The 18,070-nt window shown below is 39.4% G+C and overlaps 1 protein-coding gene across 3 annotated transcripts in view; it reads left to right on the top strand.

The window, feature by feature from the left end:
* PHLPP1 (PH domain and leucine rich repeat protein phosphatase 1) overlaps positions 1-18,070 on the top strand; it is a 212,719-nt gene that overhangs the window by 139,392 nt on the left and 55,257 nt on the right. For all 3 annotated transcript variants that reach the window (XM_033425001.2, XM_033425002.2, XM_004268066.4), the window contains 2 exons: positions 15,839-15,985; positions 16,601-16,831. In XM_033425001.2, the coding sequence (XP_033280892.1) occupies positions 15,839-15,985; positions 16,601-16,831 (378 nt within the window). The remainder of the gene's footprint in view (positions 1-15,838; positions 15,986-16,600; positions 16,832-18,070) is intronic.

Raw genomic sequence — 18,070 nt, 5'->3', positions numbered from 1 at the left:
CATATCAAGTTACATATTATCAGCTTGCACTGTATAGTGTGTAGTATAAAGCCATGACTTTGATTTGTTTAAGGTGGGAGACTTTTCAGTTTTGCACTGCCAGGAAGGTTTGTTAAGTTTCTGTTGCTTTTTTTTTTTTTAACCTCTTTATTGGAGTATAATTGCTTTACCACGTTGTGTGAGTTTCTGCTGTATAACAGAGTTAATCAGCTATACGCATACACATATCCCCACGTCCCCTCCCTCTTGGGTCTCCCTCCCGCCCCCCCTATCCCGCCCCTCTAGGCGGTCACAAAGCACTGAGCTGATGTCCCGAGCTGTGCGTGGGGGAGGTAGGTTGAGGGGACTCGGATGTGGAGGCTGAGCAGCTGGTGAAGGTGAGGTTGTATTTGCCCTTCGGGAAAAACTAGGCTTTAAACCAATTTCTTTTTCTCCACATACTAATGTGAGATTTTTGTCTCCCATCCCTATTATTCATGAAAGATTTTATTGCCAAGTTTTCAAAGTAGTAAGTTTGTAAGTATATGTGTACACACACACAGATTTCGATGCTAGGAATTGAAATTATATATATTTAAAACTCATTTATACTGCAAAAAGCACTAATGTAGCTTATTTAGAGTCATACAGTTAGTATGGTATTTTTGAGATATGCCATTTATTTAATTTATTAGTTTTAGTTGTATGTTTAAGGAATTTGTGTTGATCTCTAGTGTATGTTTCACAGGGAATATGTTAGAGAGGTACCAAAGGGTAATTTATTTTTATGTTTTTACCAAAGTCTCAAGGGATGAATTTTTAGGTTACAGTGTCAGGGCGAATATCCAGAGAGAAACTTTACATACAAAGCATTTATAATGCATAGGCGTTCTAAGACTTTTTCTCTTAACCACATATCCCCCTAATATTTTTCTTTCTATTGCAAATTCTCACCTTAAACAAATGAGCAATTTCCATAGAACATTTAAAATGGTATTTGCAACAACATTCTAATTCTGGAAAGATGGCATGCTGATGTACACACACAGGCCAGCAGTTTCAGAGGGAAAACATTGTTCTTGGAACTACCAGTGTTTGTTTTTCCTTTATTGGCATTGGAACTCTTCAGTTAGTTTTCAAAAATAGAGTCAAGGCAAAATCAGAGTAATTTTTGGTAGTTTTAATGGTTTCTTTCCGGATTTTGTATGTTACTAATAATTACGATCATTATTTACCTCTATTTTATTAATACGTAGTATTTCACTTATATTATAATCGTATTCCATTTAGATGACCCAGATGGTATTAGTACTAAATTGTTATTATTTGCAATGGAGAATTGTTTTAATAAAATATAGTAAGTTTCTTTGTAAAGTCAATGAAGAGGACAACTTTTTGTTGGCTTAAATTCAAGGAATATAATTTTCCTTCCCATGTCTTAATTTTGTTGTTTTTAATATGGTATCAAAGCAGCGTGAACCTATTTGTACTAAATTATATTGGTGTTCAAACGTTTCAAATGTACTTTTACATTTAAAAGAGCTAAATCTATCATTTATTAAAATTTCACGTGTCGTAATATTGTATTGACAGATCTAAAGTTTGTAAGGGATGATAGCTCAGAGTTCTTTTACGGTGATATCCAGTGCAGTGTTTACAAAGAGCAATGTCAAGAGCAAACTCAAAAGCCAAGTTTGATAGTAATAATTCGTATGTATATGTTTCTGGTAGCTTTGTCCACCCCGGTACTTGGAATGTTATCTGATTAGATGTGAAATTTCTTTCAGCTGAAAAGACTAAGAGAGATGGGAGGGATGAGAATTTTTCAAATGGGAGTGAAGGAATGAAGTTGAGTTGGGTGTGCAAGTATGTGGGTGTAAAAGAATGAAAGTTATTGAAGAAATGAGCATTGAGAAACTCATAATTATGCCTGGCATTTATCAAGTACCTTTCTTCTTAGAAAGCTTAATTTTCTACATTTTTAGTCTCCATGAAATGGAAAACAAATGACCTTATTTCCTACTCTGTTCTTTTGGGGATCTTGGCAGTCCAGAGCTACAGAGTTATTCGTTTTAATTACTTATCCTTACCAAAAGTTCGCATTTCCAGGTTTTTATAGAAAGAGAGATTTTAATTTTTGTTTTTATCAGTGATTTTATCAGTGACTCACTTTTAATGGAAACAGTGATGATTCATTAACATAGTGGGATCAGGGGTGGCATGCTAAAATATTTTTTCAGCTTATTTGCCAGACATAGACTGCAGTTCTTAGAACAGTTTCAGCTTCTTTAAAGATGCTCTGTCATATAAAAAATATTGCAAGCAAACAAGAGCCACGCACTGCTGAAGGAAGGGCATAGCCGATGCATTAAAGACAAAACACTTAGCACAGTCGCTGCTCAGGGCTTGGGAAGGAATTTTCACTACTGGGTTTGGTGAGGCTTGCCGAATGTCTAAGGAATTTCAGAGACTGTACGGAATGCCCTTTTTCCAGTTAACTTTTCCCAACACTGAAGTTCCTTTCTTTATGCAGCTTTGCCTTTCAGATGGAGTTTTGATCCTCTTGGGAAGCTTTCCATCTCACACAATTCCTATTTTCTTTCCCTGAGCGTGTGATCAAAGGAAGGCGTTTGCTTGGTGCTTGGGACGCTGAGATTGTGTAGCCTTTGGTGCTCTCCTTGGTGACGGCTCTCGGCCTCATTTCTGGCAATAATAGCCTATTTTCTTCTGCCCTCATACAGCGCATTTAGAAAAGAGAGCTCAGAAGAAACAAAAGATTTATTTATCAGCCAGACTATATTAAATTCAGTTTGCCCTGTTGCCTTCTTGGGATCCTTTAAGATGTTCTTTAACTTTTTTTTCCCCACTTAAAAAGTGGGGCGAGATCTTCAGAAGCCTTGGCTTGAATCCAGTGAGGCTATTGTATTCTGGCCAATTCTGTTCTTCTGTTTGTTTTAGTTGAGCTCCTCGCTGTACTCTCTCAGTTTTAACTGTAAGAGTTTAATGTTAAACATAGTATTTGCAGAAATTTGCTATTCTGAGTGGTAACCAACTTTTCACTTTGCCTAGCTCTTAGGGGAAAAGGCTAAGCATGCAGTGAGCTGGCCAACAGATAATTATTTTGCGATTGTTGATGGTTAAATAGCATAGTAACTTGTGACTTGGGAATATGATTAACATCATTACTGATAACTTCTGAAATAATGTTCTGGTTGCTAGTGTGAGAATGCTGATGGAAACCAGTAATGTTCCTCTTTCTCCCTCTCCCCTCTGCCTCATGTCAGACAGACACAGCTAACAGTACAGCTAACACTGGAGTGCCTTCTAACAACACGCACGTGTAACTTTTGAAAATTAAAGACCCATGAGGGTTTCTGTTTGTCCTAAGAGTGCCTGCAATTTTGATGTCACTCACCATGCGCTCTGCAGTAATAGAGCTTTGGATGGAAGAGTCAGATTCCTGTTGTCATTTCCCATGGCTGGGTTAGGATGGTGATGCTAGAGCTGGCAAGGTATTTGACAGGCCTCTCGAAAGTAGGGCACACCCATCCCTCCCCGGTGATGTCTTTGGGACTCATAATTAACAAGAAACCTTAGGGAAAGTCTGACTTTCCAAATAGTTGTACTTTCCTCCAATTTAAAGATTTCTGTCAGAAGGCTCACTTTCACCCTACATAGAGAGATCGTGTGTGTGTGTGTGTGTGTGTGTGTGTGTGTGTGTGTAGGGGAAGCACAAGAAGGGAAAGGGAGCTGTTACTTGATTTATGTAATACACAAATCCATGTGTTCTAGACTCCCCTGTTCAAAAATTTTCATAGGTAGGGCTCCCCTGGTGGCACAGTGGTTGAGAATCTGCCTGCCGATGCAGGGGACACGGGTTCGAGCCCTGATCTGGGAAGATCCCACATGCCACGGAGCAACTAGGCCCGTGAGCCACAACTACTGAGCCTGCACGTCTGGAGCCTGTGCTCCACAACAAGAGAGGCTGCAACAGTGAGAGGCCCATGCACCGCGATGAAGAGTGGCCCCCGCTTGCCGCAACTAGAGAAAGCCCTTGCACAGAAGTGAAGACCCAACACAGACAAAAAATAAATAAATTAAAAAAAAAAAAAGCCAAAAAAAAAAATTCATAGGTAAATAGCAGTGTCTTCATCTGGAATTCAAGGTGCTCTGTGAATACTCTAAGCATCCTTTACGACCCCAGGAGTGCTTTCTGCTTAACAATATAGTTTGCTTAACGTTTTCCAAGAACACCGTGGAGTCTTTGCCCCCCAAATTAGTGTTTCTCAAAATGTGATTTATGAAATGCCTACATCAGAATCACCTGGGGTATTTACAGAGGTACCTGGTGTTCATCCCAGACCTGCTGAATCAGAACCTCTGGTGATGGGGCCCAGCAATCTGCATTCTAACAATGCTTACTGAAGTTTGAGAAACAGTCACACCAGCCTATTCTTTATGAATGCTCTCTTTTCAATTCCCCATCTGCCTATTGAACTCTTGTTCATGTCCCTTAGGTAAAAATGAGTTTTCTCTTCTGCAAGCATTTATGGTATTTTTTTTTCCAGTATGTTTCATCTTCTGCTTTTTATTATAGCAGCTTTGCTCCCAAACTGTTTCAAGTTCCTGGAGGGTGAAAACCATGCCTAATTCACATGTGTATGCTTCACACCCTTTATGCCTAATAAGAACTCAGAAAATGTTTAGTGAATGAATGGTTCAGTCCTAGGATCGGACTTTTATTATACCTAGTAAACTTTGGGTATTGGATTTTTTATTTTTTCTATTTAACTATCAGATATGCCTGGTCTGTTTGTGATGTGAGCTTAAGCTTTCCATGTCTGAGCATGTTTTCGTGACATGATTATTCTTTCTGGCTTTAGCTTATGTTCGCCTTCTCCTTTGGTAATCTAATATCCTTGATAGAGACATTACCTGATTTTCATTTTTACATATCCTTGTATGACTCAACTGGGATTTAATCTGAGTATACTGTGGAAATAGCAATCCGTTTTCTGCCTGTTACGGAAATGTTCTTTTTTTTTTTTTTTTTGCGGTACGCGGGCCTCTCACCGCTGTGGCCTCTCCCGTTGCGGAGCACAGGCTCCGGACGCGCAGGCTCAGTGGCCATGGCTCACGGGCCCAGCCGCTCCGCGGGATCCTCCCAGACCGGGGCACAAACCCGTGTCCCCTGCACCGGCAGGTGGACCCCCAACCACTGCGCCACCAGGGAAGCCCAGAAATGTTCTTTTTATATTTTGTGATTTGTCCTACTAGTGTGGAGGTTAATATTAAACATCTCTTGAATAGTATCTCAATTAAATTGGCTAACTATGGGCAGATCTGTTGGTAAGAAAATGAAAAAATGTAGTCATAGATAAAGTGAGAAACTATTTCATAAGAGATGTTTAACTGTAACATAACATATTTCTTCTTTGTTTTTTTGATTGTTATGTTGCCAATTTATAAAAGAATCAGAAAATGACAGATTTATGCCACTGAGGACTTACTGTTTTCATGAATTTAGTTAGTGCACAGTTCCTGTAGATCTAGTGACTGTTCTTTCCGCATGCTTACCGTCTTGTGATTTGGAGTGGTTTTCTGTATAATGGAATTACTTGAGTCATGGGAGCCTGCCCTTGCATGCCCCCCCCACCCCTCCCTTGCTGTGGGCAGGAGCTCTGTCTTGTTGCCTCTTGTATCCATAGGGTTAACTGTGTCTAGGATCTGGCACAAAGTAAGTAACCCATAAGTGCCTCTTGTTTGAACTATCTTAAAAGGGAGGATTAAAGTAAACATTTCTCTCTTTAGGGGATGCTTTAATTTGCCCTTCCAGCAACATGTCCATTGTAATTATTGCCAGCACTGAGTGTTCTCTATTTCCTTGATTATTATTTTGGAAAAATTATGTTTATGAATTGTAGCTTTGGTATACTTTTTCTGCTTTTTCACATTTGCAGCAGTCCTTAGGAAAATGCTGCTCAAATTCTTCTGTGGCTGTAAATTTTAAATTTTATCCAGGTAAAATATGCATGTGTTTATTTTTGTTTTCTAGTCCTATGAGAAGGTAATATGCTTGTTTTGGTTATACTGACAGTCATTTATGGTGATTAGGACGAAGATGGGGTGGTTTGTGTTTATTTTGCTCAAGTATTGAGAAGCTGGCTGTGTGCTGCATTAGCATTTGGGTGCGCTGAACCTCCCAGAAGACCCTGGCAGGTGCTAGCTGGGAACAAGGCCAGTGGGCCATTTGAGCCTTGGAACAGAATGGCATACATAAGTTCACGTGGATTCATTTCAAAGTGGTAAAGGGACAACAGGAAAAAAGTGCCGCACCAAGAAATGGAGAAGTCACCGATGAGAGTTCAATTTCAGCACAGTACAGTTTGGTGAGAGCTAAAAGGAGATGAGTCATGCTTTCTGAAGGGTAGGTGTTCCCAGCAATTCTGAAGCAGGCCCAAAGATTCCAATGTGTCTCATGCCACCACAGCTGCAGACAAGTCCAAGAAGAACATGGAGTAAAAGGTATCCTTTCTTTTCTCCTGCATCCAGGAGAGAGAGCCTCTTAACTGTTTTGCAGATTATTTGCCTTTCTTACATAACAGAGCATGTTCAGGTTGCCCTCCATCATTCCTGGATTGGGGCAAAAATATTAAAACATGGTGTAGGACTAAGTTCATAAGCCAGTAAAGTTCCATACTAAAGGAATTGGGATTTGAGGAGTGCATGGAAGATGGATCAGGAAGTTGCTGACTGATGTCTTTCATTCATTGACTTAACTAATGTTTCTTGAGAGAAAGTGCATTCAGTACAGATTTTCAAAATGTACTTTAATACCCTTCCCAAGATTTGTCCTTCTAAAGAGAAAAGAGAAAAGCTACTCTATCAAACTAATAATTTTATTAAAGCATTTTGCTGACTCAAAACCACAAAGTGGGCTCTTAGGAAGGACAAAAATACAGGCACTTGATTTTATAAATTCTCTTGGAAAAAAAGAAAAGAGAAAGAAAAAGTAAATGCAGCTTGTTTTTACCCAAGCCTTTTTCTTCATCTGTTTTACTGGAAGGGCACTAAGCTTCTCTTTTTGTTCTCTCTTCCCCTATTCTATGAAATTTATTTAAATTGAATGGAAATTGAAATGGATGGTTTATTTAATAAATGATATTGGCATAATTAGCTACCAGAAAAAAAATTGTTAGACCTCCACCTAACATAAAATAAATGTCAGGTGAAATAAAGATCTAAATGTGAAAAATAAAATATATAAATATTAGAAGGAAATATAGGAGAACATTTGTTCCACTTTGGGTTAGGGTAAGAGGACCTTCTCAAGCAAGGTGAAAAACAGACTCCATACAGGAAAAAATGTCCACATTTGAGCAAATAAAAATTAAAATTAGTGTGTGGCTAAAGTCAGCATTAGCAAAGCGGGAAAAATGAAACCATAGGCTAGAGTGTCCTGTGACACACATGCGTCATACGACACCAAGAGGCACATGGTTTTCAGGGAGCTCCTACAAATTGATAAGTAGAAGGTGAACAAACCAGGAGAAAAATGGGCAAAGAACATGACTGTGTATTTCAAAGAAGATGAACTTCATAACAAGATAAACTTCATTGAGAAATAGCAATTGAAATGACCTGATACAACTTTTTGCCCATCAGATTAGCAATAATGCCAAGGATGCTAACATTAAATGGTAGTGAAGGTAGCGTGGAAAGAAACCCTCTCCTGTGTGGCCAATTGGGAGTATGAATTTCTACAACTTTTTGGTAATTTTGCCATATGGATTAAAAATATATATATAGGGGTGGGAGATGCAAACTATTGGATGTAAGATAGGGTCAAGGATGTATTGTACAACATGGGGAATATAGCCAATCTTCTGTAATAACTGTAAATGGAAAGTAACCTTTAAACGTTATATAAAATATAAGAAAGGTTAAAAAAATTTTAATTGTACAAACTCTTAGACCCACAGTTATACTTTTAGAAATACAGGTTCACAATCTGTTATCCAAAACTCTTGAGGCCATTTGTGTTTCAGATTTCAGAGATTTTCAGGTTATTAAAGATAATACGGTGCATATTACTGTATATTGTATAACACCTCCCTCGAGGTTTGGGACAGCACCCCATAAGCAAACACGTTTATATTTCTAAAGGGAACAGATGAATATTCACATAAGTTTAAATCATTTTTGGCACCACATGAATCAAAGAAAAACTTCTGAATTTTTAGAGCCTGTTGGGTTTCAAAAATGTGGATGGCATTGGGCACCCATAAATACTGCAAAATAGAGTCATTGATGCACAAACAAATAGGCTGAATTATTTCTATCAGCAAAGGACCGGAAGCATTCCGTGTCGATCGGCAGAGGGATGGAATAGGTGGTGGCACATTTGTACTCTATGTATTATGCAGCTGTCAAAAGAGTGCGTTAGATTTTAACATACTGACGCAGAAAGATGATCTGTTTGTATTAGATGAGAAAACAAGTTGTAGAAGAGAAGCGTGTGGTACAGTCCCACTCAAAAATGAGGGAGGGAGGTTATCACCCACTTACGCATGTATGTGTTTTACAAGGAAGAAAAGCTTTGGAAGGATATATACCAGACTCTAGACACTGGTTATCTCAGGAGGATGAGATTTGGAAGGAAGTAGGAGACTGTTAACGTTTTGTTTACATGCTTCTAGAGTTTGACTTGTTAAAAAGAGCATGTATTAATTTGGTCACCAAATAAAAGCAATTTTTCTCTGAAAAGCAAATACAGTTTGTATTACAGAGCACTGAGAGTTGGCATCTCTCCACCAAGGTGCAGCTCTCCAGACCATGAGGGAACCTGCTTTTCATAATTAATAATTAATGGAAGACAGAGGGCTAAGCCTGGAGCTAGGCTTACAGCTCCAGTCCTCAAGCAGGGCCTTCATTACTTAGTACCGAAGCCTAATGATTTCCAACATGTATTAGCCTGTCCCCCCACGGGAAAAAAACAAGTTAAACTTAGACTGTTACTATGATACGGAAATCCAGTCACCCCGGGAGTCTTTTTTTAACTGACCCACTTGTGGGGAATAATAACTCCAGAAAGTAATATTGATTTTTCTTTGACTCTGTTGAGTAAGACAAATGTGGTTTCCGCTTCATGAGTGTAGTGTGTGACACTCATTTTAAGCACATTTAGAATATGTTTAAAAATAGAACTACTTCTACCATACTGTCATTTTCTTTTACAGTCAAGTTTTCCTAGTACTGTACCCTTAGTTCCTGGAAGGAAAATTACTAAAGATTTAGATGGATCTAAAGCTAATTAGCATTATGTCTCCAAGTAGTTATCATGCTGTTTATTTGGTTTTATTTCCTAAATCTATACAGGCTATGTAGCCCTTACCTTTAACTCAGATGCAGAAAGAACCTTGTACATAAATTTTTGAGTGTGGATAGACTGAATGGATAAATGCTGAGAAAGGAGAAAAGATTAAGCACATCAGTGATCATAATAAAACACGCCCAGGACAGGGCGGTATATGAAACTTGACAGCATTTGTGTGTTTGTTTTTCTCAACTGTGATATCTTATGTGGATGGCATTGGGCACCCATAAATACTGCAGACTAAAATCATTGGGAGCAAGTGCTCCTTAGAAAATAAAGAGAGGCCATTTGCTAAATGTGATACTGTGCCATGTAACTTCATTTAGAGAACTAAGATTACTGTTACACTGGATGAATGTTAACTTGATTTCTTTTCCCTACTTTGAGCTCTATATGAAACAAATGAACATGAGTTAATATCTCTTTCCTTAAAGCATTCTGCTTGCTCTGGAAAGCGAGGTCAGTCTTTTCAGGTTGTTGGGTGGTTTGGGAGCATGGGCTGTGCCTGAATTTGTTTGAAGGTAAATGTACATAGTGTTCAAAATATTCATTATCCTCCAGGGCTGATAATGCCACCCTCTATAGAGGGAAATGAGGGTGAAAAAGGAGTGCTTTCCACACACTACTCTGAGGCAGTTCTTTGACCTGTGACTTAGAATTGTTAGTAAGTGATATCTATTTACATTTAACTCTTTAATAAGATGTAATAAAAGAAGGGCGGGAGAGATGAGAAGTAGTACTGATGTTGAAAGGCAGTAGATTCAAGTTGTATGTGATAGTCACACCATTTCTCTGAGCCTAGTTTCTTTGTCTATGACCCTGGGAAATGAAAGGCCCCGTCTGTTCTCACTTTTGATAGCCCTGAGAAATAAGGAAGGTATATCTACTTTAAGTAGCTTTCTTTAGCCTTGGCACTGTGCGTGCGTGTGTGCGTGTGTGTGTGTGTGTGTGTGTGTGTGTCTGTGTGTGTCTGTGTGTGTCTGTGTGCGTCTCTGTGTGTGTGTGTACGTATAACAGATGTTTTTAAAAAACAAACCACGCGGTTTCTTGTCCTTTTAGTTTCTACAGTATCAAAAAGAATCCTTTCTTGTTATTGATAAACTCATAACTGTAATTATTACAATCGTCATTAAAATAATTTTTATTAGTCTTAAATTTTGTGATGCTCTGATCATCACTACTTCCTATATTGAACAGCTCTGAGGGGACATCTGCAGCCTGATTGAATATAATGTAACTTCATTTCAAGGGTTTAATTTTAAGGTTTAAGAACTGTAATATTAGTTTCAAAAATAAAATTATTTAAAATATTTCACCAAATATGCATTTTTTCCAAAGCCAGCCAAGTTTTATTTTAGAATCTGAGCCTGTGCACATTTGATAACTTAATCTGTCTCACCTGTTAGCATGACAGAGCTAAAAGTCTTTAATTTTGTAGGAGACATAGAGATTTCTGGTCTTTTCTTCCGTAACAGTGTGCTGTCACCTTGCTCTCTCCTCTGCATTCTTTTAAAATGAAGGTAAAGGGAGGAAAGGTCACCCACTCCCCACTTTGATCTCTTATCTCTCTCTTAAACATTGCCTTCAGGTATCTGTTTCGCCCATTTGAAGACCAGAGGGAAGTGGATTCTAGGTGGACTTTTATTTTTCTAAGAAGGGGTTTTTGAATTGGCAGATGCCTATAATCTGACTGCTTTCTACATAAATAAAGAAAAAGTGGACCTCTAAGAAGGCTAAGGGTTAGAGTTTCCAAAACAGATGAGTTTTACTATGTTCTGATCAAGAACTTGAGTTCTCAGAAACAATCCATGCTTTGTTTGCTAAACAAGTCTACTGAACGTCGTGTTCTTTTCTGGGAAGAATTTGGGGGATGGGCTGTGCAGGGCAGGCTACGAAGGAGGTGGAGAGGGAACGAGAGAAACTTAGGACACTTATAAATCAGAATCAGCCCTTAAAATGTATAGGTCTAGGGCAAGAGTATAAATGGAGGCCCCAGCCCACATATCTAAATATTTAATTTAAAATTAAGCTAACAGGGCTTCCCTGGTGGTGCAGTGGTTGAGAGTCCGCCTGCCGATGCAGGGGACACGGGTTCGTGCCCCGGTCCGGAAAGATCCCACATGCCGCGGAGCGGCTGGGCCCGTGAACCATGGCCACTGAGCCTGCGCGTCCGGAGCCTGTGCTCCGCAACAGGAGAGGCGACAGCAGTGAGAGGCCCGCGTACCGCAAAAAAAAAAAAAAAAAAAAAAAAGATGTTAAAATTAAGCTAACAAACTGTTAAATAAAACACATTCTCGCCTCCTACCTTCACAAATATACTTTTATGATGACCTCTAGATTCAAATTTATTGAATTCTATCTATATAATCCTCAGACCCCTTGGGGTTCTGCCCTGGATATGGCTGTATGTGGGGGAACTGGCTCAGTGGCCCAAACCTCATCTTTATCCATCTCCGACTCTATCCCTCATCCTGCTGGACACACAGCCCATGTGTCCAAGCTCTGTCCACTCCTAGGGCCTATGGGTGCACATACTCATGGGCGGATGGGCCCAGGGAAGAGGCCCACACAAGCACTGAAAACAGATAAGGTGTCATTTGGGTAAGGAATTCCAGGATCCTGCTTATTGTTAGTATGGAGAGAATGCTTCTCTAATGGAAATATAATGTGAACCACATAAGTAATCTTAAATTTTCTGGTAGCCACACTGAGGAAGAGGAAGAAGAAACAGGTGAAATTAATGTTAATAATATAGCTTATTTAATTCAATGTATCAAAATTATCAGTTCTAAAAAATTATTAATAGAATTTACATTCGTTTTTTCTTTTGCGGTATGCGGGCCTCTCACTGCTGTGGCCTCTCCCATTGCGGAGCACAGGCTCCGGGCATGCAGGCTCAGCGGCCATGGCTCACGGGCCCAGCCGCTCCGCGGCACGCGGGATCCTCCCAGACCGGGGCACGAACCCGTGTCCCCTGCATCGGCAGGCGGACTCTCAACCACTGCGCCACCAGGGAAGCCCGAGTTTACATTCTTTTTTGTACTAAGTCTTTGAAATCCAGTGTGTATTTTATAATTAGGGAACATGCCAGTTTTGACTAGCCCCATTTCAGATGCTCGGGAGCCACCTGGGTCTCGTGGTATTTGTACCAAACAGTACAGCTCTAGGCCAAGGGAGCCCAAACTCCTTGTTCTATAGGGGCACTTGGCCTGTACTTAACTATTTTTTTTCTCTTCCATTCAAGTTTGTCACCTGCCTTTTACTCATTCAACTCACTGCTGCTTGCCTTTCTTCTCAGGAATGGTATGGTCCTAATAAATTTGTTTGCATAGATGAATATACCTTTTATCTCCCTGTTATTGACAAATACTTTTCCAAAAGCCAATGCTTCCACTTTCCATCTTGAGTAATTACTGGAATTGTAATCCTTCTGTTCTCCACTTTCTGAAGTCTTTGTGCTATATTGTTTTGGATAATGTCTAGGGTCTTTTTCCTTCCTAGAGGAACTTTTTTTTTTAAAAGTTCAGTTTAATTGCATGCATATTTTAAAACTGTGGCCAGTTCTACCAAATGAGGATACAAATCTAGAAGGTAGGGTACTGTTTTTGTTTGGACTAGAAGAGCAGTTTTATCTATTTCAGGATACAGTTTCCAGAATTAGAAGAAAAAAAGCATCTAGTTAAATTTGAATTTCAGAAAAAAAAGAATATATATTTTTTAGCATAAGTATGTCTCATGCAACATTTGAGACATACTTATACTAAAAAATTATTTGTTTATCTGAAATACAAATTTAACTGGATGTCCTGTATTTTATCTGGCAACCCTATTTCAAGACTGTTTTACTGTCTCAAAAATTGGGGACCCTAAGCAGCTTTTATTTCTGTGGATTAAACTGTTGATATTTACTGTGCCAGAAATTTACACTGAGAAATATTTTCATATATAGTAATTCATTTAGAAAAATAATAAACCCCATTCTTGTTAACATGTGCATTTTTTATGAAAAATACCTTCTATAACAAGAAAAATAGGGAGAAGAATGTTATTATTTTATATTGTTGCAACTCTTTTAATGCCTGGCTTAAGTAGAAGATAGTTGGATTCTCAAGTCTCCTTCTGTTTCTAATCAGGTGTGCTATCACAAAGACATGTACCATCTGGAAATCTCCACTGGACACTTGGGAGAAAATGAGAGTGGCAAAAGTCAAATGACATCTTAGTATTGTTATGAAAATAGTTTTGACCTTGAGAATCTCCTGAAAGGATCTCAAGGACCTCTTCCACGGTCCCCCAACCATGCTTTGAGAACCCCTGGGCTAGGAATAATAGACCCTCTAATTCTAGCTTGTGTGTTAGATAGGTCATAGATAATCAGAATACAGAATAAACATTCTTTGTTTTAAGTAGGACTAATGAGTCAAATCATAAAAACAAAACAAATTTTAAAATGATTATTCACGTTTAGCAGTAATTCTTAAGTTTTGTTTTGTTTTTTACTTTAAAATTACTCTGTCGGCTGCTCTCGCTTTCTGAGATGGCCCACACTCTGTCTGTGGAGTGTGTTTCTCTCGAAATAAATCCACTTCTTACCTACCAACTTTGTCTCTCACTGAATTGTTTCTGCGATGAGACATCAAGAACCTGGGCTTCATTAAGTCCTGAAACCAGATACTGAAACCCCTGCCAGGTGGGAGAAGTTAACTCTGCTGCCACAACAGGCAAACCACGGACTGGCTGGAACCAGAAGGTTGATGACGCTGACTCCCACTTACCTCACCACCAACCAATCAGAAGAAGGTCCATGGGCTGATCACACCCTCCTCTTTGAACCATTACTATAAAACTCCTCACTACCCCCTGCAGGTCCGGACACTCAGTTTTGAAAGCATTAGCCCTCTGTGGCTCCCTTTGCCTTCGCAAAGCAATAAAACTGTTCTTTTCAATTTCACCCCCACCAAAAATAAATAAATAAAACAAAATTACTCTGTCAAAATAGCTATCAGTCTGTCAGATAGGTACATTGTCAGCTTTCTATTTAGAATAAAATTTACATAGCCATTTAGAACAAAGCTTTACATTTTTTATTATAAAATTCAATAAAGAGGTCACATGACAGTTTCTTTAAAATGCTGATTGGATTGAATTGGGTTTATTTTTAAGATGTGTCTGTTCTAGGCATAGTACACATTGCCTAGTATTTAGGCTTGGCCAGTTTATAAAATAATTAGCATAATGCAATAACTAATCTGATTCTCATCTCAAATAGAAAACGTTCTCGAGGTTGGCAATGGGCCAAATGTGAGAGTACACAGAGAAGTGCCCTCAAACTTAGAGGTGACTTTTTTTTTTTTTTTTTTTTGCGGAACGCGGGCCTCTCACTGCTGTGGCCTCTCCCGCTGCGGGGCACAGGCTCCGGACGCGCAGGCTCAGCGGCCATGGCTCACGGGCCCAGCCGCTCCGCGGCATGTGGGATCTTCCCGGACCGGGGCACGAACCCGTGTCCCCTGCATCGGCAGGCGGACTCTCAACCACTGTGCCACCAGGGAAGCCCTAGAGGTGACTTCTTGAATTGCTTTAATTGCTTGGACAACTGAGAAAATGAAAGAGCCATTAACAAAAATAGAGCAGGAGGAAGTGCAGGTCTGGGATAAAGATGGTATGTTCGGTTTTGGACTGGAAATGTTGTAGTGTGGGTCAACAGAGAGGAGATGCTGTGTGATAGGGTTAGAGAGAGTTGTCCACAGGGTAGTAAAATGCTTTCCAAGGGAGACAATGTAAAGAGAGAAGAAACAAAGAGCACATCTGTGAGGAGTACCTAACTGTGGGGTAGGAAAGAGGAGATGGGGAAGAAAAAAGAAGAAAAGGAGGAAAGGTTGGAGAGAGCTAGGAAGAGGCTAGGTGAGGAAAGTGTCCTTAGAGTGAGATGACAAGAGCTCTTCGTGGAAGGGTGTGTGGTTAGCAGGATCGAGACTGAGGAATGGTCATTGGTTCTTCAGTTTGGAACTGCAAAACTGGTACCCTTAGAGAGAGTGTAGTTTTGATTAATTGTGAAGTTTTTGTTATTTCAGGTTTGGATTGGAGAGCAGGGAAGCAGAAAAGTTTTTGACTTGTCTGGGGTAACAGAAACCCTAAAGAGCTACATCGGTGTTCTTTTCCTTCCTCTCTGTTGTCATTCACATGGGTGTTAATAAAGCTAGCCAAAGTGAAGCTAAAAAACTCCAGCAAACTCACCGCCTCAAATATTCAACCTTATTTTAGAGTGACGTTTGTTCTTAAATATAATCTTTATATTTTAGGTAAAACGCTGGCCTTAGGGTCTGAAGATGTGCACTCCAGCTCTGCTGCTTGCTTACCCTCTGAAGGCTCCTTTTTCTGCTCAGCTGAATTAGAGTTGGACTAGATTATCTCTAAGGCTATGCCAAAATCATGTGATGTTATGCATCTATGATATTTGTCTTTTCTTTCCTTTTATTATAATAGGTTCAGCAAGTTGAAGAGTCTTAACCTTTCCAATAATCATTTAGGGGACTTCCCATTAGCAGTCTGCAATATTCCAACCCTGGCCGAGCTGAATGTGTCCTGCAATGCCCTCCGAGCAGTCCCGGCAGCCGTCGGAGATATGCACAAGTATGTACTTCAAACCCTGCTGCAAAGTATCTCTCAGAAACCCCCAGAAAGCTGCATCAGGGTCGCAGCACATGAGATTAGTTAACTTGTTATGTTGGTCATATGTTGGTCTCTTGGTCCCAAATCAAGAGATCATGCTCTTGTGTAGAGTTCATTTGTTAGCTTCTTTCAGATTCTTGTAAAAATTTAAAATATCCTTGTTTAGAACGAAGACCCCTACAGGTGAATGTGTCTAAATATGGGAGGAGGGGTTACTTTCTCATTTCCTGAGTTATGTTGAATTCTAAGACCTAGAAGTTAGTTTTTTAGAATAACAATGAAAGATGGGTATTTGGGCAGATTCACACTGCAGTCAGCTTGTGTTGTTCTCATTTATCCCTATCCAAGTTGGGGAAATTGGTCATAATTTTCGTTTTCAGTAAAAGATTAAGATGTTTATCTCTGATCATTTCTCTCTGGTGTATTATTGCCTCAGGCCCTGTCCTTAGCATTTTGCAAAGAATAGTATATTTTCTTTTTCTGGTAATATGATCTATACTTATGGAACTCGTATGTTAATAATAAAGATGTAAAATTTATACACTCTCTTTCTAATTCTTATGTTTTCTTTAATAGCTTACAGACATTTTTGTTGGATGGAAACTTTCTCCAGACCCTTCCTGCTGAGTTGGAGAACATGCATCAGCTTAGTTATCTTGGTCTTTCTTTCAATGAATTCACTGACATTCCAGAGGTATTGGAGAAACTGACTGCTGTGGAGAAGCTGTGCATGTCTGGAAACTGTATGGAGACTCTTAGGCTACAGGCTTTAAGGAAAATGCCTCACATTAAACATGTGGATCTAAGGTAACCATTTTAAAGAAATATATCCCATTTGAGTGGTTGGCTTATATTTGGGGGGTAGGTTATAGCCCTTTTGGTGGCATTCTTCCATCGAGGCAAGCAGGCTGGTTAGTTGCAGTAAGGGCCCGCTTTGCTATTTTTGCCCAGAGGGAAGTATAATGATTGGTAGTAGGGTCTGCTCATGCCTGAAACTTGTTAAAAATTTTTTTTCTCACTGATGAGTGACCACCTATCTTGAAGGTCTTAGTTGGTTTCGCAAGTTTGAGCCCAGTTTTAATTAGCGTGAATCAGTAGGCCCATCGAGTCAGAGAGAGCTGTTTATGGTCAATGAAAACCGTATCAAGAGCCAAGTGGATATTTTTCTCTCTTATTCCTACTTTTCTGTGGCTTGAGGCTAGTTGACACCATTGAGCATCTCTCCTTATTTTTTTTTTCCCTTCCTTGGCTTCCTTAATATAATATATTCATTAAATTAAATTTATTACTGATTTAATTTACTTATTTTAATTTCCTCTCTCTCTCTATATCCAGATGGGTCTGCCCTTGGTTTACAGTTCTTTACAAAAATGTAAAACTCATAATCTCTTGGTAGGCCCAAGTTTGGCCAGAACCTCCATTCTCACCCCTTGCAAGAACAAGGGAACCTGCATTTTGAATCTGATCACACTAAACTGCAGCTGAAAACACTAACACAATCCTTGCTACATCACAGATGCCCAGTCATCATCCCTTCGTGTGTAAACTTCAGTTTTACTTTCTAATGCACAAAGAACCAATACACAAGGAGGAAGCCATTCTAAATTTCTCTTTTTTAAGGAAAAACAAGAGCCTGTCACTGGGTTTGAGTTCCTGCAAAGCAACATATTAGGTTTAGACCTTAATATTAACTTGCCCAATTTGATACTTTTTCAGCCAAACTAACTTTCCCATTAACCAGGGAGTGACGACCACATTAAATCTTGGGCGAGATATTTAATGTCTCTGTGCAGCTGTGTCCTCATCTCTAGATTACAGTTAATAACAGAATCTAACTCATAGAGTTTTGGAAGGAATGGAGTAAATGCCTCACTCTCCCAGCACATGTTACATATTGTTGTTATTACCTGCTGAGATCTCGTACTCATGAACCCTGCTCAGCTGTCAGTCTTGGCATCTTTTCACCTCTTTGTTTGATGGTTCTTTCCTTGTTTTACTCCCCACTTTCCTCTCTGGTGATAACCCCAGACCCTCACTCGGGCCTGT

The sequence above is a fragment of the Orcinus orca genome, chromosome 15 (assembly GCF_937001465.1).
Source record: "Orcinus orca chromosome 15, mOrcOrc1.1, whole genome shotgun sequence".
In the NCBI taxonomy this organism is placed as follows: Eukaryota; Metazoa; Chordata; class Mammalia; order Artiodactyla; family Delphinidae; genus Orcinus; species Orcinus orca.
The sequence above is the reverse complement of the archived record's forward strand: the minus strand, read 5'-3'. Positions and strand labels throughout refer to the sequence as shown.